General features: G+C 34.8%; 2 protein-coding genes across 3 annotated transcripts in view; one reads left to right on the top strand and one right to left on the bottom strand.

Moving 5' to 3' along the window:
• Rh5 (Rhodopsin 5) overlaps nucleotides 1-25,703 on the bottom strand; it is a 233,643-nt gene that overhangs the window by 50,223 nt on the left and 157,717 nt on the right. The gene's annotated exons all lie outside the window — the stretch shown is intronic.
• Nucleotides 1-25,703, top strand: part of LOC145966940 (uncharacterized) — a 119,399-nt gene that overhangs the window by 58,499 nt on the left and 35,197 nt on the right. For both annotated transcript variants that reach the window (XM_083091390.1, XM_083091389.1), the window contains 2 exons: nucleotides 10,382-10,457; nucleotides 24,853-24,976. In XM_083091390.1, coding sequence (XP_082947516.1) covers nucleotides 10,382-10,457; nucleotides 24,853-24,976 — 200 coding nt within the window. The remainder of the gene's footprint in view (nucleotides 1-10,381; nucleotides 10,458-24,852; nucleotides 24,977-25,703) is intronic.

The following is a 25,703-nucleotide window of genomic DNA, read 5'->3' as shown; positions in this document are numbered from 1 at the left end:
GCATAAATATTAAGAAATCAATTTTTAAAAATTTTACTATCTTCCCAAAATTATTAATGAAGATTAATAATTGACGAGCAGTTAATTATTAATGATCTCGAAAGAGATTCTGAGATGAAATCTCATTTGCTGAATTTTTTATATCTTTGCAAGCTTTTAACGAAAATTCTTTGTTATTTCAAACAGACGGCGGAAGTTCCGGATGAATGTTAACACGAAATTCACGTGAAGAGTTTTAAAAACTTATTTCCATATATAGTATATGCAATTACTTCGACAAATTGACGAAATAATCGTATGGAAGTCGTTGTTCTATTCGTGGAGAAACGCGAGTCTAGACATCAATTTAAAGTCACATCAGCTTAAACTTTCTGCGGTTGAATGTCTAATTATGCGCTCGTTTCCGCAACGAATAAAGGAGAAATAATGCTACAAATATCGCATTTCTCTCGCGAATATCTGTAATTAAAGAGAGCGAGAAAGAGAGAGAGCTGGAGGATCATATCGAGCACTGTGAGTAGTATATATATATATTCGATCCGTACGGTTTATATTCACGTCGAAAGGAAATGTGAACGCCGTGGTTAATATCTGTGCTACGTGTAATAACGCGAACGATCGGCATTTGTTTCTATCCTCGTTCTCGCGATATTACAGCGATTGTGTACGCAAGCTAGTTTAGAATTTCAGGGACCTAAAATAGAACAATGGAGCTAATGAAATCTTCGAGATAAAGTAATTTATGTTATTATATTTAGCCCCACAGGGAAAAGAGAAAAGAGAGAAAGAGAGAATAAAGGCTTTATTATTTATAAATTATTATTTACTGATAATCAGAAAATTAAACGAAAAACAAATAAATATAGGGACACATTTATTTAAATGAGCTTGTCACGATTAGCCCGAAATCGCTTTTGCTCGTCGCTAATTGTAAGTGCTACTAGTCGGGGTGCTTTCAAAAAATCTCACCGCGATACAGCCCTGCGAAAAGTGCACACGGGAGTCGTGAACTCTTTTCATAGCTAAATCATGCCCGAGAGAATGGAGATTTTCGGAATGGCACGAGAGAGGAAAACCGGGAGAAACGCATCGCGTCACGACTGTTGTCGCCGGTGCGACAATTAAACTCGGGGATTATACCCGCGGACTCCCGTCGTATCGTTATAATGAAAACATTAATGTGTTGAGCATCGCTCTTCCAGTCACATGAAGCTCATCTAAATACGATAATGTTCGGCCGGCCATTGCCTTACCGTGTCTCCGGGCCTTACCTTCTCCGAGGCTTTAATTTCGAGGTGTATAAGGAGCGCATCCGCTACATGTAGCGTGACCAGAGTACAAGTCTCAACCTACTCGGACAGGTAGTATGGGATAAGATAAGAGGACTGTCAGGTACTTCTCTTTATTGGGATACAATCTAGTTTGTGTTAATCAAACGCGATCCCGCGGAAAGAAATGGACTTGTCATTGACGGTGTGAGTTATCAAATGTAATCGTGCTGCAACGCAAAACTGCACCTGCCAATGTAAACTTGATTGCGACCATGAACACATTAATCATGTGGGAAGAGGAGAGAGAGAGAGGAAGGAACACAGGAGTGTTTTTATCGATTTTGTGCGTCGAATAAACACACATATTGCGATTTTAGAAAAATATTTTCCACTTGAATTGCCTGCGCAATGTTTTTGCACGCGTAACGTTTCCACCGGTAATTTAATAATATATCACTAGTGAGAATTATTATTTAATGGCCGAACTTTACGCGGAATTAATGTATAAACTTTTAGTCAGCGGCTTATCTCACGCTCCACTAGGGCGTCATATTTTGTTAGCCCACAGTGGCCAAATGCTTGAAGACGGCTCTGGTCGGGATGATTGGAATAACTATGTAGTATATTCGGGAGCGAAGGAAAATGGAATACGCGTAAAGTTTGTTCGACGTGAGCACACGTCCGGGAAGAGTTAGCTCTCTTGCGCGATAAGTAGAATAGTCTAAAACAAACTAGTATATCCGCGCACGTTGAAGCACTCATAACTTTTACCGCCTGTCCTCGGGCAAATTATTGTGACAGGATGATAAGCGCTCGGAATATCAAATTATTCGGGTAAACTAAATATTACAGCATAGCGCATAGCGATACCTTGACATTTTATCGGATATCGATGTTGTTATTAATTCATGTTTACCTTTTATTATTTATGAATCATAATTTTAGACTCTTTATTATTATCTGACATTACATGTTCCAATTATATTATTGTCACTTAGATTAGATTATTAAAATATTTATTCATCCTGGATTTATTTCATCAAGATACAGCTTTTATAATAAAAAATAATTTTGATTCATCTCTGTATATTGTACGATGACGAAAAATCTATAAAAATCATTAATCATATTTAATTATTGTATTATGGAGGGAAAAAAAGAAGGGGGCAATCACGTTTTATAAATTGGCAAACATTTGCTGAAATCTAATGTGGTAGGATACAGTAGAAGCCGAGTTACAATAGAAAACGCGTTTAGCGTGGACGACGGATATAAAGGACTTCCACGGTTAATTCCTTCTTTATCCAAGCTGGAAAGCTTAACCGTTCGTTCTAGCGCAAAGGAGTTTGCGGTATATCGCCTAGAAGCTGAAAGCGACTAATTATTTTTTATTTCAACCACCGCGCGGTCGCCAGACAAAGGTCCTATTGCTCGTCGCGCGAGCGCGACAATTTTATACGCGATTCTTTCGTTATCTTCTCTCCCTCCCGTTTCCGTTGTCTCTCTCTCGTTGTGTATTTTTACATTACGTTCTTATTCCTTCGTTAATCTCTCGCGTTCCAGACAGAACTACTTTAGACTGATTTTCCTTCCTTGGTTTTTTTTCCACCGATTCGTTAAGGAATCGTCCGAAGCAATTTCTGTGAAATTAAATTTTCTGCAGACACACAAGTAATCGCGAATGTTATCCACATTATGACCGAGTATCACAATTGCAAAAGATACTATATTTTTTTATTTTTCTCTTCAAAATTCGACCATCTTCGGTTCTCTGCTAATCCATTGCAATGTATCACACCGTAAAGAAAAGGCCTTTATTTCTTGAAAAATTTATTCTTCTGAAAAATAATTAAAATATATAAAATTCATTTGAAATAAATTAATGTTTTTTTTATTTTTATTGATTTGACATGAAGAAAGAAAAAGAAAACGAGAATTTTACACTGATTGAATTATGTACAAGAGATCGAAACTAATACCTGATGTACATATGATTCATAAAAGATGCATGTACATATATGATTCCGAGATTTATTTCAGAGATACATATCTTAACTTCATGCATTCAAAATTGAGATTCAAGACCCGAGATGCTAATTCGTCAAATGGAAAAAAAATGGATGATGATGCGGAGAAAATTAACGTTATTGTTTAAGCTGACGTAGCAAATTTATGCGAGTCCTGATGCGGCCATTTCGTCAATTAGTTGCCTAGCATTGCGAATGACGAGAAGTAATTCTGTTCTCTGGCACCAGATGACAATGATCGCGCGAGTAGAGCAAAGAGCTTGAATGCCGAGAATCAAAGACAAAGTGACTATTACGCGCGCGGAAAATGCCGGTGAATTATTCAGGACGTACTTCTGTTATGCACACAGGAGAGGTAGAACAAAGAACCGTGATACATCAATATCTTAGAAGTGAAATAACACTAGTATTTTACGGCTTACATACGGTACAATTGTTATATAGACGTTCTCGAGAAATAGGGCAATAAAATATGTACGACATGTGAAATAACACACATTATTTTGCTTTAATTAAATAGCAATATAATATAATAATATAATATAACAGGGAGAAAGTATAAAGGAACTAATCACGAAATTTAGCGCGAATTCAGCAAGCGGAATTTTTGAAATGAAAGAGTTCCGATGTAACTATGGTAATGACTTCGCGCAAAAAAATGGTACAGGCAAAAGGGCACAAAAGAAAAAAGCGTGTGCACGCGATGAACCGGCATGACGACGGACCGATAGCTCTGAAAAGCAAGGAGCCTCGGGGCGGATCGCACGAAAACGATGACGCGCAGGCGAATATCATCGATTCGACATCGTAACTCGTTCGCCTTCGAGTAATGGCGCAGTGCGGTAAATTCAGCAAGGAACAACAAACATTTGGTTTGACTCGACAGAAATAAGCGATCCTACTTTATCGTCGCCGAAAGCGATAGCGATGATCGCTCGGTTCATCACTATTGTATCTAGTCATCATTCCTCATCGAGGCAAACTAGAGGATCGCGCACTCGGCGCTAGTCCGGCAAATGATTTTTCGATATTTATGGCAATAAATTGAGCGGTTTTATTGAGTGAAGAATAAAAGTTATCTGATTGAAGAGCTAAAATGTTGAAAATGATATTTGATGATAATAATAAAATAATATTTTTTATATTTGTAAAAAAAAAGATAAGAATATACACCTGATTGAAGAAAATTTAATCTCGAAAAAAATATAAAAAATTTATAGTTACATATATCTCTTTCCATCAACTCATTTTGTCGCACATTTTTATCTTTTATTTATCAATTAAATTTCTACTTTAAGTGTTGCCTAAGATATTAAATTAGATCTTCTAAATAAGCAAGTACGAAATTTCAAGTTTTTCTTTCGTAATTTAAAATATTTATATGGCATTTAGGTGGCATTTGACTTTTGTTCTATAATTTTGCACCCCTCGCTCGATCGCGTCACCCTCTTTCTCTTCCCTCTCGTTTAGCCAATTGAAAGACAACAACGAAATGACAGGCTACACAAACACGTGCGCGTGGCACGAATTAATTAAAACACAGCAGGATGAGACGCGGCATCGCATCGGCGCTGACTCACGGTGTTCCTTTCGTGATAAAGGACAGGGAAGCGTCGTTATTAATCTGCGTAAAATTAATGTCTGCTTATAATGAATTTCAACTTCGTTCCGGGAAAGCCACCGTAACGCGGCGGGCCATTCTGTCTCTCTCCCGCTCTCAATGCAACGCCCGAAACGCGGACACTGCATAAATTAAAGATACCTCGGCGTGCTCCCGACTCGCAAGAAGTTTTAACGATAGCGCTTTTTTAGGTGCGTTATTATGCCGCGCTCTTAGATAAGTCGGTATTAAAATAGAACGCGAAGTGTTTCTGCATTCCCTCGTCGTTCCTATATGCGCACGTTCTTCATGCACAGGTATTGTACTTTATGATATACGTCCTTAATTCCTTAATTTAATATATTATAAAATATATTCATATAGAGACGTTATCAGAAATTTTATAGTTCCACATTTTCCGACATGAAATATGATAAAAAAATATAGAATAGAAAATGACTTCGTGATTGAATAGACTTGCCAGATTGCGCAAAGTTTGATAATAAATTCTGGTCGATAGTAGACAATGTCCATAAATTTAACGAAGCAGATTGCATAATTTTATGCTAAAGTGTATGTAATATTATTAGATCTATGAATAGAGCGATAGAAATTTTTATTTTCAAGAAGGATATATGAAACCTTTGTACGAAACTTATCTATTCATTTTCTATTTTCAGAAACATTATTTTCCTCTAGTGTTATACTAGATAGATTTAATAATTATATAAAATAGAAAAGATAAACTAATATAGCTATTCGTATAAAGCAATTAATAGTGTAAGTGTGTTATTTTTTGTAAGTATTTTGAATAAGTATTAAAATTTGCCTTTGTATTTATGTGTCTATATGTGATAAATGAATATTTATTCGTATTTATAATTTATCCGTCATTATTTTAGAAATATTATTGAATTTATAAAAGGAAGTAAATATTTTTAAATGAACGTTTGACAGAAAATTGTAGAATAGATATATTATAGTCTTGCATATTTCTTCATTTCACTTTTACCAGCTGCAAAAGGCAGCACAGGAAGCATGTCAACAGAAGTTACAGCGAAATTAGCCTGCCATATCCTTGGAAATAGCATTTCCCACATTGTCTAATGCAAGAACAATATAACCCGCACTAACGTAGTAATGCATAGTCCGCGCGAGAAGCGTGTCTCTTAACATCGTTTAGAACAAGAACGGGTAGTTCTTGTCTTGAGGTTACATTGACTGATAAAGTGGCATTGTTCGCGTAAGTTACTAATCCAGGAAATTATGCGAATCGTGTAAAGAAATTTTATTTGCTCTCTTAATGAAGCAGAAAATTGGTAGGATGAGAAAAGTTATTACAAATAAAACATTATATACATATTATAACATATATACATATTTTTTGTATTTTATATATATATAATATGTAAAATACAAAACATCTTTTATATATATATATATATATATATATATATATATATATACAACTTTCTATTTTAATGATAAATAGTTTAATTATATTTAATCTAAATAATTCTGCAGCAAAATGTCGAGTTTTCTATACTTCTTTTAAAATACTATCACAACATGCGTGCGCATATATAAATACATATTTAAAATTATTTTCTATTAAAAATTAAATTTGTATAGAAGCATTGTGGGTCTCTTCTTTTTTTAATAATTTTACTCCATTATAAGTTATCATTATTCGTGATATTATCAAAGAAATAGATTATAGATTATTAAACATTCACGATGCAAATTTCGGTAAAATCGTTAAATCATCGTAGACAGAAAGCCTATGATATTCGTGATCGTTACCTCAAACTTGGTGAATTTCATGAAGAGGTGATGGCTCTGGTGGCTATGCAAAGCCGAATCCCGATGCAATTAATTCTCGGGCTAAATCGAAGCACGATCCTCTCGATGGAATATAATCGCAGTCTCTCGGTCGGCGTCAGGACCAAAAGTGACTTTTCGAGAGCGAACCGAGATCGCTTATCTGCGTTGAAGCCACGATTCGTGTAATTCGACAATCAATGCCGGAACATACACTAGAAATGACGTTATTGTAGTAGAGATGCGTCGTGAAACGAAAATCGTCGACAATCGGCAAGACGCAATATTGCTGGTCGGGCATCGCGTCGCCCACGATTAAGCTGCAATTTCATTGGACATCTACGAATTTTTTTACACTCGTCTGATGCAGCGATGCAATCGGGTCACTTCTCCTTCCGATCTGCGGATAATAGCGTAACGTCGCATCGTTAACGCGGAACGCGTTCGTTATTTCCCGTTTGTCCAGTTCCAATCGTGTCGACCCGTTGAATTTTATCCTCGCACGACGATCACGTAGACGAATAACCCTACGTGCACATTTTGCTTTGCACAAATTGCTGTCTATTGAACTAGTCGACGTTCCTACAGATATTATGGAAAAAAGAATGTATTTAGAAAGATAATTATATAATGAAGATTTCCGCAAAAAAAAAAAAAAAAATATTGTGATTTTAGAAATGAAGGGTGATTTTCTTCAGATAATGTAATTCATGTTATTTGCAAATCACGGTGGGAATTTTATATATAATTTATTTGTAGGATGGTATTAGGGTTAAGCTTATAAATACTTGAGGAAACACACGGTGGAATAGGGAGGATTGTATCGATTTTCATTGCAATGCTCTAAAAACCACACACAATGTGTTAGACCGATGTTGTGGGCAGTTCTCTCTTATCTAATCCTCTTAGGGTGATCTCGAAACTCGGATTTGCCTCGGACCTACATCACTTTCAACTTGTTCCTGACAGGGCATAACAATTTCCACCGAGATGAACATTACTAGTTTACCAGTTAAGAGGTAGATGCAAGTCCTTCTCCACTTATTCCTCCCCATCTCCAATTACGAAAGCTAGCGCGTTTCCGCAGAAAGTTTTGGTTTGCTCAACGTTTCTCGTGCGCGCGTCGTTGGATAAACTGTTTAGACATGTCCTAGGACGAGCGAATACTTCGAAGTGACGTTCGAATTTTGGTACTTACCATGTCAAGTAAACCATGTCGGAGGCTCTAAAGGATCGACAGGCCAGCGAAAGGCGAAGACGATAGACGTTGCGGTTGTGACTCGTGAAACGAAATCTATTTATTGTTAGTTGAAAAGTTAGAAAAGCAGTATGATATAGATATGAAATCGGATATCGATAATAATTGAGAAAGGAATCAACTTTCCAACGTGGATACTCCTTGTTAACTTTGAGTTGATGATAAATTATCGATACTGAGATTTCGAGATATTTCATACTCTTTAAAGTTACGAAAATTTATTTTAATCGTCGGTTTATCTTATATTAATTGCGTTAGTTTTTTATTTGGCGGAGCGATCATGAAATAAAATTTGTTACATACTATATTGGCGATTCAATCTTTTGCTATTAACTTAAGAAGATCGCACTAAACACATATTTCTCTCCTAGAGACATACATTATTATGTTAAAATGTATGTAAATATAAGTCTTTATTCTCCTTTATTCTACTATTTAATATAATTTTATTCCACGACAATTTAATATACACACACATACACACATGTATGTATGTATGTATATATATATGCATGTATATATGTATGTACGTATGTATGTATATAATATGAAATTGTTTTTTTAATATGAAACAGTCTAGGGGTCACACACAAATACAAATACAGTTACGAACATAGGACGTAAAACGAAGGAAAACTTGGCGCGCTTGGAATATTTTAGTTTCTACATTTAATCTGATACTAAAAATTTCAGCTTGTCTCTGCATAGGAATTCTTGTTCTTAACTTTTTTACTTTCTATTTTCGTCTTTCTGACGACGGCGACGACGATGACAAAACGACGACAATGACGATAAAGTTAGATACCGACCCTATTAGTCGTTGTAGCTAGATATACTTATGTACATTACACATATACATTCTACAACATTAAGAAAAATACAAGAGTTGAACTTATTGTTAGATGTCTATACGGCTGCTTGAAGATTTTTCTTTACCTTCAACTGACGAGAATAGAAATGTGTTAGGAATATCAAATATTGAAACAAGAAGCGAACAATTTAATTCGATATTCTATATATAAGACATTAATTTTACTGGCATATCATCTCTCTAAATTTAAGTTGAGATACAGAACAGCTAATAAAGAACAGTTTGGATAGAAAATAAAAGAATCATAATAATTATATGTCAATATATATGTGAAATTATATAATTTTTTAATTAAATTATTTAACTGGATGATATATTATATATATTAATTTTTATCAATACTTACTTTATCAATACTCTTTTCCAAAATTATATAGATGTCATTTGATATAAAAATATTTTTTTTAATCGTATAAAATTTCATTAAATTCTCAAAATATTCGTTTCGTAAAAATTTTATCCTCGTATTTGGCTCATCGAATATATCAAGAGAATGGAAGGCGGAAAGGGAGATAAAGGTGAAATAGAGGATAAATCGCGTGCAAAAAATATCTTAATAGAGTTTATCCTCTATTTTAAGTATCTAGTGCGATCTACTTCTAATTCTGTGGATCATCCAATCACGGCACAATTTTTCAAGCTTTGTCGACCCTCGTCACTATTGAAAGCTCGACGCGATACTTGTTCACGAAAAGATTCGCGGTAGGTCGAGTAACCCATAGTACCGCTTTTTTAATGCTTCTATTGTGCGCTTGGCAGTGGGTCAAGAGATTTACCGATTTAGGCGTGAAAGAAAGCGTCTTGCATTTGAAAATCTTCTCCACTGAAGTCAGACTACATGCCGGTAGCGAATAGTATTAAAGTAGCACTTGTTCGCAAGAGTTCCTGACGTGATATAACTTGATCTAACTAGCAAAAATTACAATAGTCTTTTCCTCATTTTTAGCTTTAAAGGTGTCATAATAAAAAATGTCATAATAAAAATATCAAAACATTTAAAAAAAATAAAAATAATATATTTATTTAAAAAGGATATAAAAATATTGTTTGTTTACAGTTTATTGAAGCTTATATTTTGATTTAATAAATCTTCAATTAATTGATAACATTTGGTTTTTTATAAACGGGGATGTCGCCAAAATTATAAAATGTACAGAAAAATATTTGAAGCACAACAGTTTCATCATTTTTATATTTATTTATGTAAACTTTGCGCACAAAAAAGTAAAATTTCTTCGTACATCGAAAAATGAGTTATATTTCTTTAAAATAAATATATTTATGTAAATATATTATATATGTGTAAATATATTTATAAAAATCTATATAAAAATCTTATTTCAAGATGTTTTCGAGCGAAAAATATATTTGTTTCATTCTTTTATTATCAGTACTATAATCGAACACTTGGGAAATCGTTGTCTCGCATTTTCAACGACGTCGTATCGATAACACCCCCGGGCGACGACGTATATACTCGCAATTGACATTTATGTGATCTCATGCGAGCTTCTCTCTCTTTTTCTGTTTCAGTCGCTGCTCTGAGGCTACTTAAAATAAATGTCCCGGCATACATCCTCAGAGGCAAGACCGCACTTCTGGAATGCAGGTGAGAATGTTCGCCATATAAGCCATATAAACATCAACTGCTTTCTCTGCGCGCAAAGTAGTAATATTGGCAAAGTCATAATATTGGCAATCGTGTACGCATTTCTGTCAGATTATCGTGGTGCTTTATCACCACGATCGTAGTAACAAGATTTTATCCCATAATATCATATATGAATTTTAAAGATGAAATAATTATATAGCTAAATGGTTAAATATTACAGAACTATTTCTCTCTTAATATTGGAAAATATATATTGGCTTAATATCAATTAATATTGGTAAATATATCGTATCTGAACTCTAGTATATTTAAATTAAATCTAGTATATTTAAATTAAGTGATAAATTAGTAATGCGTGATTAATTTTCATATGCGTACATCGATTACTTGATTATTGTTGTTAAAAATTTAGTTTATGCAATTGCTAAAATAAAAGTCATTTTATCTATTTTTATGCAATTTTATTTGTACATATTTTCTCTTTATCTATATAAATAAATAATTTTTTATACTTTTAAAAATATCCAAAATTTTTCACATATGTATTAATATAAAAATCTTAAAAAAGTCTTAAAATTTTCGCAAAACAATTTTCTTTATTCAAGCGAATTAAGCTAAACTTATTATATTTTATTACATTTATGATTTACGCAATTATATTTAGAATTATATTTTTATTATAAAAATGAATTACAATTTATTTCTCATATTATGTAATATTGAATTGAAAAATAAATATTATAATTGGCGTCAATTAGCTAGAAAAAAATCACAGGTGCATAGTGCTTTAACAATAAAAACATGCTTGTCTTTAATTTATGATTATGTATATGTTTAAAAAGAAAAAGATCCATGCTCTTTTCAGAAAATATTCAACAGTCGACCAGCTTGTATTTATTATTTCTTATATTTTTCGCTCGGTTTCTTTCTCGATAAAGCACTCAATTATGAAAATATCAGGGAGAATTTCACTGTGAAAAGTCAAAGCCTCTTGCTTGCTTTTTGTTCATAAAGCACGTAAACACGATCGTGTTAAACAGGCGTGCGCTGCCAAGATGTGTTCTGCGACTTATCGATCAATACACACTCTTATTTTATACGCAAGAGAGATAATGCGCATCTCGTTGAAACAAGACGCTACTTCACCCTCATTACATAATTTCTGCATTCCTCCTCTCAGAGCACCTATTACCTTCCTTTCTCGCTCCGGCACATCCTCCCTCATTATTCTCTCCAATTACAACCTTCGATTTTACGACGACCTAACAAAATCTCGTTCGGCAAACTTCGTTAAAAATCTAATATCTTTTTTTAGGTATTATAGCTATTAGGATCGATAAAAGCGATTTTTGAATGATGAAGAAATCTTTTGAAATAAAAAATTTATAGAGGAGTTTTATATTAAATTAAAAAAAAGAGAGAGAAATAGATATTGTTTAATAAAACATCGGACAAAAAAGAGAGACTTTATAGCGACTCTTAAAAAAAACCACTTTCTCAAAAACAACCGATAAAGAACGCTATACAAAAAAGAAAAAAAATAAAAATACATACCGTACGGTAAAATTGAAAACCTCTTTTTAGCTTGTCGAGTTTCCGTAATTTGCACCGGTCGTGATTACGTTAGTTTTGCATTCAATAATTCAATCGATTTACTCCATTAATCAAGTTATACCTACGTAAAGAGGGCTCTGAAGGCTAATTTGATCAGTTTTCGAATGACCAGCCTGTAGCAGAATCTCGCAATGGCATTCCCGCCGCGATATAACAACGATAAATGACCGGTTCGGTGGCGCAGGGCTCGCTAAATAATTCGTCGGGGTATACGGACCGCACAATAAAACCGAAGTATCGCGGCATAATCACTAATGTATATCAACCCGGTTCCAAGCCAACGGGCGTGAATTCTCTATATGTATGCACAGCGCGCAGAGTGCGCGGTGTGCGGCGAAACCACTGTTCGTTCGTTACAACGCAAATGGTAGATCGTAATGAAGGACTAGACCTCCCAGCGGATAGTAGATTTTACACGTGCGCCGAAAGCGAAAAACTATACCATCACTGTTGCATCGACAGCGCGGATACGCGCGCGTACAAATTCCATTTCCATCCGGAATTATTAAGACCGCGTCGGTGGTGCCGTAGAAAGTAAAGGATACCGTAGCGAGAAGATCGAACGGAAAATAGAAGAGCAAAGCCGCCGAGAAAATCCGGCGGGAAATGCGGCCGCGGAAGAGACAATATGAAGGAAGACAAAGCCGTTTCTCGCATTTACCCCGCAAAGGTAAATCGTGTAAGCGGAACTCATAAAGGCATCGGTAAGAAGCGAAGCAATAAAGTACGTATCGAGTTTGCGGTTAACGTTAAAGGAAAACGATAAATAAAATTACAAATAAAAGCTGACTAGAAAAAGGAGGGAGCGGAGATGGAACTGAGATGGGAGAAAGGAGGTTGAGATGTGCTAGCCGGATCGAACAACGAAGAAATCTCGATACTTTTTCAGTCTCTTCGTACTTTATTTATTTATTCGCTAGAGCGCGGAGATGGGTCCGCGTGGGTAAACTTCTCGCTCTTTCCTCTCTCTTTCTCTCTCTCCTCTCTTTCCCATCTCTCGCCAGCGACTTTCTTCCTGTTGGAAAAAGATGCCCCTCGACTCCTAACTCGACCGCGAGAGTCGTAACTCTCGCGAGATTTCTCCGCGTAAGTTCTTCATGGACGCTTTGGACGATTGCCGTGCTGCCACGCGATCGTTTTCTCTAATCTTCCGATCGGAATTCCATCGCTGACGGTGATGGTTGCTGCTGCCGCGGATCTCCGTTGAGAGAGAAAAAAAAGAAAGAACGAGAATGCAGAGAACGAAAGAAACAGCGAACCGTTAGTCAGCAAAACTCGTTTCAGCAGAACGATCCGTCATCGAATGTGGGTGGACGGAGAAAGAAGGAAGAAAACTAGGGGGAACGCGGAGAAGAGAGAAAGAGAGAAGCGATTCGGTTGCCAGCGGAAGGAGAGCACCTTGAAGGTCCCCGTAGGGTCAGGCAACGACCATGGATTTTCCACTCCTTTGCGTGCTTCCCGAATATACATGACAGATCGATTTGCTCTTCGCGATACGAATGTGTACAATAGCTCGAACGTGCCGTTCGCACGGCTCGTGTATTTGATTCGCCGATTCGCTCGCATCTCGATGATAACAATACAAATCATAATAATAAATTGCTAAATCAGACATACCAATAGGGAAATTTGTAAAATTTTCTCTTTTCTTATCTAAACTTTTATTTATTTCTTATTTTTTAAATTTAATTTTTTCATCTCTTACATTAAAGTTTATTGCTTATTTATTTGTTTATCCATTAATTCAACGCGATTAGTCCTTTTTTCAAATATAATATTTAAAGATTATATGACATAATCATTATCCATACAATTAAAATTAAGAATTTTAACTGCACCGTCGTTTTGATTGCCACCTGTCGATTTATAAACCTATAATCTATGTGCTTCAATATATTTTCATCCTTTCCAACCCTTCGATCGGGACCAGCTTGGCTGCCCAAGTCATCCGCTAGATGGATGGTAATTGCATACCCTAAGTTATCACGAAATCGAAGTTTCTTCCGGTAGGAAACGACAAGCTTCACGGAATCTCTATTAGGGAAGCTCGATCGAAGTGCCGCATGGACGTATACACGTCTAGTCTCTGTAAGAGTCGTGTAGTCACCGTGTTTAGTCGCACACGAACGTCCGCTCACACGGAACCGCGGAGTCACCTCGAGCGGAAGATAATTAAAGCGTAATTATATACTTTGGCGAGACAGAGATGAAGGGACGAGCAGAAGATAGGTGTAATGATGTTTAGTCAACACGTCGTAGATCTAAACGTCGTAATTGATGCGGTACTTAATGATTATTACTAAGAATATAATTAGTGTGAGATATTACTGCAAAAATATACTAGAAATATTCTTTGTACTTTTACAATTGAAGGTGGATTATATGTGAATTATATGAAAAATATTGAAGTTTAATGACATATTAAAACGTATTTTGTGTTTCTTAAGAACATTTAATAAAAAAATTTGTGTGCAAAAATTCTATTATATATTACTTGTAACAAGAAAGCAACATAGTATTTTTTTATCTTTTTGCATCGATTAAACTCTTTTCTGTGAAAATTATTAAAAATAATTAGTTAATTGAAAGCTAATTATTTTGGTGAAAATATTAATAGATTGATAACGCATTAGCAAATTATATTTTATAGAACAACCTAATTTTTTAACAAACTCTTACAGCCTAAAAATATAAATAAAAAAGGACATCTACGATTTTCGTGTATCATTTTAAATACAGGGTAATCAAAAAATAATATTCAGTAGTAATTGTTAATATGATTATGCAAATATATGGTAGGGAAGGCAATAATTTTATACACGAGGATTTTGAATAATAATATTTTCTCTCTCATATTACTTTTAAATAGAAAACTATCATTTTCTATATAAAGCTTGAAAATTATTGGAAAATACTTGAAAATGATCTGCATGTATTATGTATATGTATTGATTATTTATAGAATACTTCCAAAAAGTGACAGAGATTTTCACTTCAAATTAATATGAAAAATATTGTTATTTAAAAGCATCTCTTATTCAAAAGTAGTCTCTCTCTTTTCTTCTCATCTCTATTTTATGTCAAGAAAGATTATCTTGATATATCTACGGAGCACCGAAATTTGAACTCGCAGATTTATCCCTGCATAGAATATGAATATCGTCGCTTTGACTTTATATTTAATGCCAAGATGTACATCGTCGGAACTGGAGCCCCATAAATTCAGCTTCGCGGAGTAGTCTGCCATGCGTCGCAAGAAGCGAAACGCATGAAGAACGATGAGCTTGCCCGAAACTCGGCAAACCGTCCGGCAACACGTCGATTCGATGACCGAGCCGTGAATTATTGGATTTCAAAGTTCAGAAGTAAAATTCGTCACATCGACCGCCGACGAATCGGCAGTGTACGCGTGGCACGTACCATCGAATTGACTATTGCACTTTGAAACTCAATAACTTACGAACGCGAACCGGCGCGCGCGGTGCTGCGATATTGAATTCAAACTTTTCTGTTATTCTTATATGACGGTCGATTTATCTTACTGGGAAACATTCTCTCTTAGACGTCTACGGTACTAAGATTCGCGCGCGCGTAATTGTCAAAGTATGCTTTCATTCAATTAGTTGCTCGAGATCCGTTCACCATACATTAATTTTCATATATATATATTTTTAATACATATAATATTTAATATATATTATATTTAATACATATTATATTTTTTCAAACAATGTATTATTATGTATTATCATTTATATGGATAGCATGTTAATTTATGGATAACAGCGATGGTATTTCGAAAGGCTCCGCGGAATTTATGCATTAAAGTATGACACGGATACTTGTTTTGCGCAAATTCCATAAAATATGGCATGCAGTGTCATTATATGTACGTCGCATGAGAAGCACTTTATGTTAATCTGTATCGCCCATATGTCCCACTTTCTGCAATATATCTTTATTTTTCGATAAAGACATGGGCGCGAAGACATATAAATAAACATATTTTTTTTTTTATTAAAGAACACAATGCAATGCGTTAAAGATATTTTACGTACTTCGAAAATCCTATAGTGACATTTTCTAGAATATTGTCGGTATTTTTGGATGTTGCAATTAACATCTTTATCGCACGCAAAACACTCGAATGTTGTCATATTGTATGGCGCTGTTTTCGCAACGTTATTCGCCGCCGAATGGGTATCGTATTTGCCAGAGGAAACAATATGCTTCCCACGTAACGTCGTAAACGAGACTGTGAGAGCGCGCGAAGCGCCTGCAAATTGGAACACACGCTTTTTCCACCAGGTCTCGAGAAATCGTGGAGAAAGTAGAACGGAGCGTCGTCGTTCTCTCCCTTCGATCGGCGACCCCCTCACGCTTTTACCCCCTCGTCCTCGTCCTATCACCGGGCGCTCCCTAGAGTACGTGGCTCGACGTCGCATCGACTATCGTATAAACCGAGACACTTCAGCTTTTCAACCTGCTCTCGTCATTTCGCTACATTTTATAAGATACCCGTACCCCCTCACGCGCGTTATTGTACTTGTCTCCGCGGCACTTTCAGTTCGATGTTTTAAACGAAGCTTGGGAAGAAGGGGACGGGAACAACGACGACTGCATCGCGAGCATTAATTGGATCCTACTCGACTCAGACAGCTGTCAAGGAACTCGTAATTGAATTTCTGAAACATTAATCCGACTGGCACGCCGATCCAGCAGCAACGAATGAAATCTTGAGATAGCAATAAGAGAGAAAGTGAGAGACGCAAAGAGAAGAAAACAGGTGCAAGTAATCGCGCCCGCTCCTCCCTTCTTTATATTCCCTTGTCACGTCCAAAATTTTATAATAATCGAAAATATATTATTCCTTTTCGAAGAGATGAATAATATGATTAATTATGAATTTAGGAATAATATTGAAGCGTGAAAAGATTGGGTCCCTCAATAACTAATCTGCAAAAATGCGCGCAAATAAAATCTTGATGTAAATTAATTTCTATATAATTGAGGAGCATGCATGCCAAGTGCAACAAATCCTTATAACTTCATATGGAGGAAAAGAGAATTTATTTCTACTGGGAAGAAAAATTGATTTCTACTGGAAGAATTTATTTCTACTTAAATTAGTGATGTAACATCGGTGTTAATTTTTTTTAATAATACTTGGAATTTCTGTAGTTCTGCATGAAATAGACTAGAAAAACATGAATAAATCAAGAATTACAATTCAAAATCATGCTTTACTCATTTTCGATTTTTTTGAATATGTTTTGCACGCATGCTCTTCAATTAATCATTCTTACAAGAGACGAAATTTTAAAATTTATATCTAAGAAAATCATTAAAGTTACCTTTAATCAAACAGGTAAATTTTCTATTAAGCACTTGGATAAATTCTTTTATTTCTTCCGCAGAAAACAATCCATACAATTGTTTCATGTAGTAATTGAATTGTCCTTTATCTTAAAGAGAAAGGAATCGGTATTTCTCTTTCTCTTTCTCTCTCTCTCTCTCTTATTTTTTTTAGAATGCATCATGTTATTCCGTGTGAAATTGCTCTTACGACATTTTACACTATTCGCCCTTTTTCTTAGAAAGAACAAAGATGTACTTTATATTATGATGCTACTTTCCAGCCTTATTTCTTCATGAGTTTTCTTTCGTAAGAATTGAAGTCTTGATCCTACATTTGGTTGCGTATTAAGACGATGATGTACAATACAACAGTGTTAAAAGTGACCAGCTAGAAAAGAGAAAACCAAAAAGGAAAAGAAAATTCTACAGATCTTTTTCATTCCATGATTTCTATATTTGGACTCTTGACTTATCCTTTTACGTTATTTTAACCTACCATTCGAGTGCAGATTGTGACAATAAACTATCGTATGTTTGGAAATTACTCAAATAATATATGTATAAATATTTATACCATACAAATAGCGAGATTTTGTTTGTGACTAAATCATTATATTATATTTTTTGTACTTCTTCTGAGGAATTAATTTTTGATAAAAATATTATTAATATCGATAAATCACATACAAAATATATATTTATATTTAAAATGTAATTAACATATTTTACAACGAAAAAGACAAGTATATATCTTAAATTACTAATAATATAAATTTAATAAATCGAGTTAATTCACTTTTCAATAATTTTATGTTTCACTTCATGTTTCCTCTAAAGTAATTTCTTTTATCACGAGTATGTGTCTTGGCGCAATGTAATTCACATTGATTTGATACGTTTAATTTAACTGATGAGTTTCGTATCTTCAATGCGAAGATGTACGAGTCTCTTTCGAGGAAACGACCATATACTTGGAGAATTATTTTGTCAGATGCAGAAACTTTCAGCGACGAGATCTGTTGCGATATTGACGTTTCACTTCTTCAAACGGCAAAGATGTAACGAAGCTTCTAGATTCCCGCATAGATTTGCAAACTTGTACCTAATATTGCATGCTTAATTAGAACTTTTGAATCGTGATACATTACGTACGGAAGAGCTCTTGTAGAAAGACGCCGTCTCATGTTTACGTAACTGGGCTTCGTAAAAGATATCGGATGGTGCAATTTAGTGCTCGTAACTACGATCGATAGTACGTTTAATTTTCTTAATAGCTATTATCTAAGAATTTTTGATAAATGTTCAAAAAAGAAATATTCTTTCGACTTGCGCAAGAAACATATATTTTTGTATATCTTGAGCGAAATGAAGGACTTAAAATGCATAAAGTATATATCGAGATGAGAAAACCTCCTTTTCAGAGAAATTACCTCTTTTCCGAGAATTACTAGAATATTTACCGAATCTTTCATCTTTAAATCATCAAATATGCACATCTCATAGATATGTATATCATATAGACATCTAATTAATTAAATCACGGAGAGCATTGAGGAATTAGGTCAATAATATCGTCTCGTCGGGCAATAAAGGATAATTAGAATCGAAAGCACATTTGCATTAAACGAATAAATCTTTTTTTATTTATTTTATAATAATCAATGCGTCGATAATCGTTTTCAATCGCGAAACAAATGACATTCTAAAGAGAGCACGAACGTCGAAATATCTTCCGTGATATACGCATAAAATCATAAATTAGTTTACTCTCACTTCTCCGATCAATTTATTCCACGTATTGCTACCTCTACAGCAGCAATTTCTCACGCGTACAATTCACCTCTCTAGAAACGAAAATTATTCCTGACGCGCCCGCATCTAAATCGTCAACCCCGTTTCATTATCGATTCTCTATGTCGAAATTTCGCAGAGAATTAAATCACTCTAGAAATTTTAAATGCGAATCTCATATGAATATGACATTTTTCATTTTTTTCGCGCGAATTAATATTTGTTTGGTTACGCATCCAATTTACATTAATTTTGCGATGTATATATAATTTTAAGATATATATATATATATCTATATATATATATATAATTAAATAACGATGAAATAACATCTAATTGAATGATAATGATAGCGATTTAATGAAATTCTTATGCGTATAAATCAAATCCAATAATTATTATGGATACGCAAATTCTGCTTTAGCATCTATGATAGCGCGGTATTGTACATGTTTTAAAATGAGAAACAGTACGCGTAATATAATATCAATAAACCTTGATTACACTAATCGCGTATCCATTAGCGATAATATGTAGAAAATCATACGACCGAAATTATTGAGTATCGTCACGTCTGTGTACCAATCTGTTGTGTGGACGCGCATAAGTTGCCGCGAGATTGACAGCCTCATTTTAATTAATATCCCCAACATGTTTATTTAACGACAAAGCTTTGAAGCCAGTATACCGCTAATTTGCCATTAGTTGAATTATTGGATGTTCCATATTCGAATGGGAATACGTGGCTAATCAAAGAGAACATAAAATACTAATGTCCTCTGAAATCCTTTAATTTTTTGTTTCGATTCTGTCATGATTAAATTCCGATATTTCGCGTTAAAAAGGAATAATAAAAAACATTCAATCACGTCTTAGTACTCTTATCTATTTGAGAGACTCTAATATACTTTCCACAATTGAGATTTATGCGATTAGTGTATCCCAAAGGCTGAAGATTCATCGCTGTACGTTAGCTTTAACATTATAACGCATATTCCTTCCTCCGTATAATTTCACCACAGAGAATTTCCTAGTATGAGTTTCACAGTTCTCCATTCTCGTGCTGTCCAATCATAGAATTTCGCCTCGATTGCCCCGCGAATCTCATTTATCATTGCGACATTTTCCTCGATCTTATTAGCCCGAACAATCTCGGTGCGACTTGATTTAACGTTGATCAAATTGATTTCGAATCTTGTTATGCGTCACCAAACAATATAATTGCCGCCATATATCATTCTCCGCGTTTTTAAATATAAAAAATATTTATATATACACGGCACATCACGCATATAAATTATTAAAATATTGTTATATGTGTGGACGTAACCCACGATTCGTTGAGCGCATTCGTAATAAACGAATTGGTTGAATGAATTCATAAAACTTAAATAACGGGAATGGATATATATTTAACTAAATTAAAATTATATAACTACATCATCATGGATTTGATGATATGAATGTCCGAATACATAAAAAACGGAACAATATAATGGTTTATGGTAATATTGATATAATAAATAATATTTAGGTCATTGGTTTTTCCAATTCAAATGACAATTTGCATGAGCGCTATCAGTTTATTTGTCTGCATGAGCGCTATCAATTTTATGAAGCCAATATTGAATTAAAATAAGAAACAACAATACATATATCTAGTGAGAAATTTATTCCTTTGTTCTAAAAATTTCAAGAAACAAAAAATTTAAAGAATAGAATAAAAGCAGAAAGCACGTAAATAATGCTTTGCTAAAAATACGAGAAAGTTTACATTTATTGAAAGAGATCGGCGAAATCGACCAGCCCGTAAAGGATTGAGAAAACATACCGCACAAGCAGTAAAGAAAGGAAGAAAGGAAAGTAAAGAACGAGGAGAGGAGAACAAGTGGAAACAGAGAGAAAGAGAGAGAGAGCAAGAGAAAGAGAAAGAGAGGGAGGGAAAGTGAGAGGAAGAGCGGGAAGAAATCCCGCAGGATACGACCCAGCAAATGAGCCGGAGAATGCAAATCAATCCCACGACGCAGGGCTCGAAATTGTGCACCTACGCTCGAATGCGGCAATCCCTTTTCCAGGGCTTTGCTGCATGTGCCAGGATGAGAGGCAGGAAGGGAGGATGGGTAGCGGTGCGCTAGTAGTGAGCCGCTACCGACACCGACGTACAGCCCACGGAATGCTCCCCTAGGGTACGTCACTGCAACGGTGCAACGGCGCAATGAGACCGAGCGTGCATTATCGCATCCGACGTGTCCGACGCGACCAGGAGAACCGCCTACCTCTGCGCGATCCTCTCTTCGGGGAATAATGTTCTCCGATGCTACTCGTGCACAACTTTGCTCGCTCGCGAATCTTTGTTGCGAACCACGTGGCTCTCGATTGCATCTTATTTCTATGAAACGACTCGATAAATAGAGATGGTACTTTAATATATATTGTATCTTCTTATGTGGGATTTTTTTATATTATTTGCTAAGAGTTAAAAGGATGCAAAAATGAGATAGCAGTTCGTTCCGAACGGATTGCGTTATATAACCAGAAGACGAGATCATAAGACGAATGCAATTCGCAAAGACCATCTTATTTCTGTGAAACTTATTTTAAATCTTATAGTTTGGAACAAGGCTTTGATATTTGAACTTGTTTGTTTTGCTTTATTTGTTTTCGCATTCCTCGTCAGATTTCGTAAAATTTGACTGTGTAGATGTTGGAACAAATAAAATTACTTTAGCTTGAAAACTGCTTTAAAATGATTTAGTATTTTATATGATATAAATTAAGCAATTGAGGTACAACAGGTGTTTAAAGAGGGAAAGATATGAGTGAGATAAATTAATTATATATTTCTTCTGTTTATTTGCAATTCTTTTCCAATTTTATCTTTATAAAGTTATTTTTTTAGATTAATAACGTACGTATATTTTATAAAACCTTTTGAGAGAGATGTCAACTTTTAAGATTTTATAAATTTTACCGATCTTATAAATACCCCTACATTATATATGCATATTCCTCTCTTTCGGAATAAATTCTGTATAAATTATAAACCGTTCTTAAATCTCTGATATTCATATTAATCTCAAATCGTGAATTCGAACATCCAATTACATCAAAATGCAGAAAATTTGGATAAATTTTTTAATATTCATTCGAGAGACATTCAATGCTCATTAACCTTTTAATAATGTTCGTTTAACAAGATTTCACTCTGACGGGCAACGAATATCGTGATAAATTTTTGTTTGATGAATATGGACCGATTGCGAAAGAGAGCGCATACGGTTACTTTTGCAAACGCGTCACTCGTAAGAACATGGCAATGACGGGGTCGAAGACGAGATTCCCTTTGTCCTAACCGGCGAGCTAACCGCTCAAAAGGTTTATCGGAGCATGACTGAGAAACTCTATTGAAATGCAATTTAACGAGATGGAACGGTGGGGAAGACTATCCAGAACGGCGATTATAGCGAAAACGACAAATGCGCGGTCGTGGGGTAAGGCACCTCTTCCGACCGGATCAATCGTTCCGAACATAATATCAAAGGTAGAATTTAATTGCGAATGAACATAGATATAAAGATGAATTCGTTACTCGAGTTTGTAACTAATTTATTATTCGAGCAAAGGAGAGACACGATAATGCTTTCATTAGTGGTACTTGTCGATCTCATTTTGTCTACTAACTTTTGACTTAATAATCTCAGCGCATTTATTAAATACAATATACTTAAAGACCCGTATATATCTTGCCAAGAATTTTATCGAACGTTAGATACTCGAACATGGAAAAATGATAATTATGACATATACGTGTAATAATAAAAAAGAGATGTACTGATTACAGTCAAAATTACGATGCAGTCAATTGATTTTTAATTTATTGTTTCGAATGTAATAAGGATAACTCTCGATTAAGAAAGTGACAGATTGCTGCGATAGTGTATTTCGATCACGTATATCGGTGAATTATTGCTTACAATTAGTGCTTGCTCTACATTCGAGTCTCGTTATGCGAGAATTATCCCCTCAATCTCTCTCTTCTTCCTGTTGAATGTAATTATATTAAAACAATATATGAACGCCAAACTATGTTTTTTTGAGAATGTTCGTTTATGATCGATGCCTTTAAAATCCAACGAACGAATGCGAGAGACCTTTGCTGCAAGCGATTTTTAAAATGGCACTTTTTCTCTCATCAGTCAAATTTTGTGATGTATATGACCGTCATTTTGGTCACTTCATGACAAAAAATAATTTATATATTCGGAACGTGTGTATGAAACAACTGCTTGTTTTTCAAGATTTTACAAATTTTGTAATTTTTAATTCTGGAAAGTATACAGCCAAATACATTTTGAAAAAGTACTCCCTTGTGTCAATTTGAATAGTATTTGGTACAAGGCGCAGCCGTGAGATTAATGTTTAATCGCGTGAAATTAGTGCACTCGGAAATATTAACGCATGTTCACCGCATATGTAAATGCACGTCCATGTGTAAATTGCTTTCCGGAAAACTATTAAAACTTCATAAAGAGAAATCGAGGAGACCACAGACGCTCCACTCCAAACTAAACGCTCGTTGGCAATCTGTTAATTGTACAACAATAAGCAACATGTTAAAGTTCGAGGTCCAGAAAATACATTTGTGCTACTCTTAAAAGGGAGAGAGAACCGATTCAATTAATAGCGCGATTCGACGATAGAAATAATCGAACGAGGAGCAATTAAGGATACGATCTGAAGCCGGCGCACGAGTGGGGCGCGCGTTCATTTCACTTTTATTCCGGACTCGTCAGTACCTGTTCGTTTCCATGACTCGTCTCTATTGTACCGAATGAACCGCAGAACCTATTAGTCCCTGGATACGTAAATTGCGCCCACGGTAAAAGCGGCTTGTGAATAGATGGATGAACTATTCTTCAGTAGCAAAGGTAGGCGTATTGGTCGACCATGCAAAGACCCATACAATTAGTTCTCAGGCTCTGAGCCGATCTGCGATAAAGATTTGAAGATGATGAAACGATCACACATGTATTGTATGCAAACTTTCCGTGTGGGTTTGTAAGTTTATTTGCCTTCTAATAATAACTATATAAAATTCTCAGATTTTATTTGTGAGAAAAACGTGAAAATATTTACAAAAAGATTTAAATTTCTCAGCAACTTTTCATAGCATCTTTTTGTTAGATTGAACTCTCGGATTCGATTGATGTTTTCCCTCACGTATTTGATTCTTCAATTTTTAAAAACTAATAAACCAATTTAAAATCCATTTCTAAATATCATATTGTTAAAAAGGTTAATACAAATTTTCTGTAAATATTACAAAATTAATAGTTGTAATATGTTATAAATATATTATAAATATATATTGTAATATGTTATAAATATATGTATATCACATATGTATTCTATCTTGTATGAAAAAAACTCGATGTGATTATGAATTATTAAAATACAGATTATGGTGACACAGAATATAGTGTTTGAGAGAGAGAGAGAGAGAGGTTATCACAACAATGAAGGATAGTTGTGAGTTTAGGCTTATCTGCTTATATATTATCTATTAATTATTCGATCAACAGTTTTGACATGCATTTAATAACATGTCTCGCTTAATCTCTTGTTTCAGATACGATCCACAGACAGACAATCTCTATGCTATTACATGGTATAAGGACGACGAGGTATTCTACAAATATATACTACAAACGAAAGAAGGCCACACTTATCTCGTCAACGGTGTTAAAGTTGATGTGAGTAAAATACCCTCTTGTGTTTTATTGTATTTCAACGCGCTATTGTGTATTTTTCGATATTGAATTTTTAACATTTCATTGAATACAATGTTCTTCTTTTGATTAAGAGCGCATTTCGCATTCTAAAAAAAAACAGTAAATTTTATATTTTTGTCATAAACATATTGACGTTTTTCGAATCCAAAAATAGACAAATTGGCAAATGACATTTATGAATGGAAGCAAATAAGTATGTCACAGATAAAAGATGTATGTAATCCGAATGTGAAATATTTTAACAGGAACGGATTAGTTTAAACCTAGATTTACGCTTGCATCCATTTCGATAAATCATTCAATGAAATTCGAACTCGATCGGAGATATAGACAAATAAATCGAATTGAAGACCGCCACATCGCAGCGATGCGTCATGGACGATGAATTTTGAGACAAATCTCGAAATCTATCGCGAGTACCCGATAAATTTTTCGAAGGCGACCTCCTGCAGATACGTCTTAAACGTCGATATATCCGAGATGCCGGGTAACAGGTTGGAGAGTCTTCGGGTCAAACAAAGTGGAGCTTTCGACCTGATCTACGATACCAATTTCAGGGAAAAATCTTCGATTCGCTCGAGCATACGTAGCGGGAGGAAGGAAAGAGGGGAAGGGAGAAGGGGGACGAAAGATTTGCTCTAACGTCACAGGTTATAGAAATCGGAGCGACGGGAAAACTATCGGTCCT

Source organism: Camponotus vicinus, unplaced genomic scaffold (genome assembly GCF_025532165.1).
Source record: "Camponotus vicinus isolate PSW18456_S1 unplaced genomic scaffold, iyCamVici1.0 SCAF_2, whole genome shotgun sequence".
In the NCBI taxonomy this organism is placed as follows: domain Eukaryota; kingdom Metazoa; phylum Arthropoda; class Insecta; order Hymenoptera; family Formicidae; genus Camponotus; species Camponotus vicinus.
This window is presented reverse-complemented; position numbering and strand designations above follow the sequence as displayed.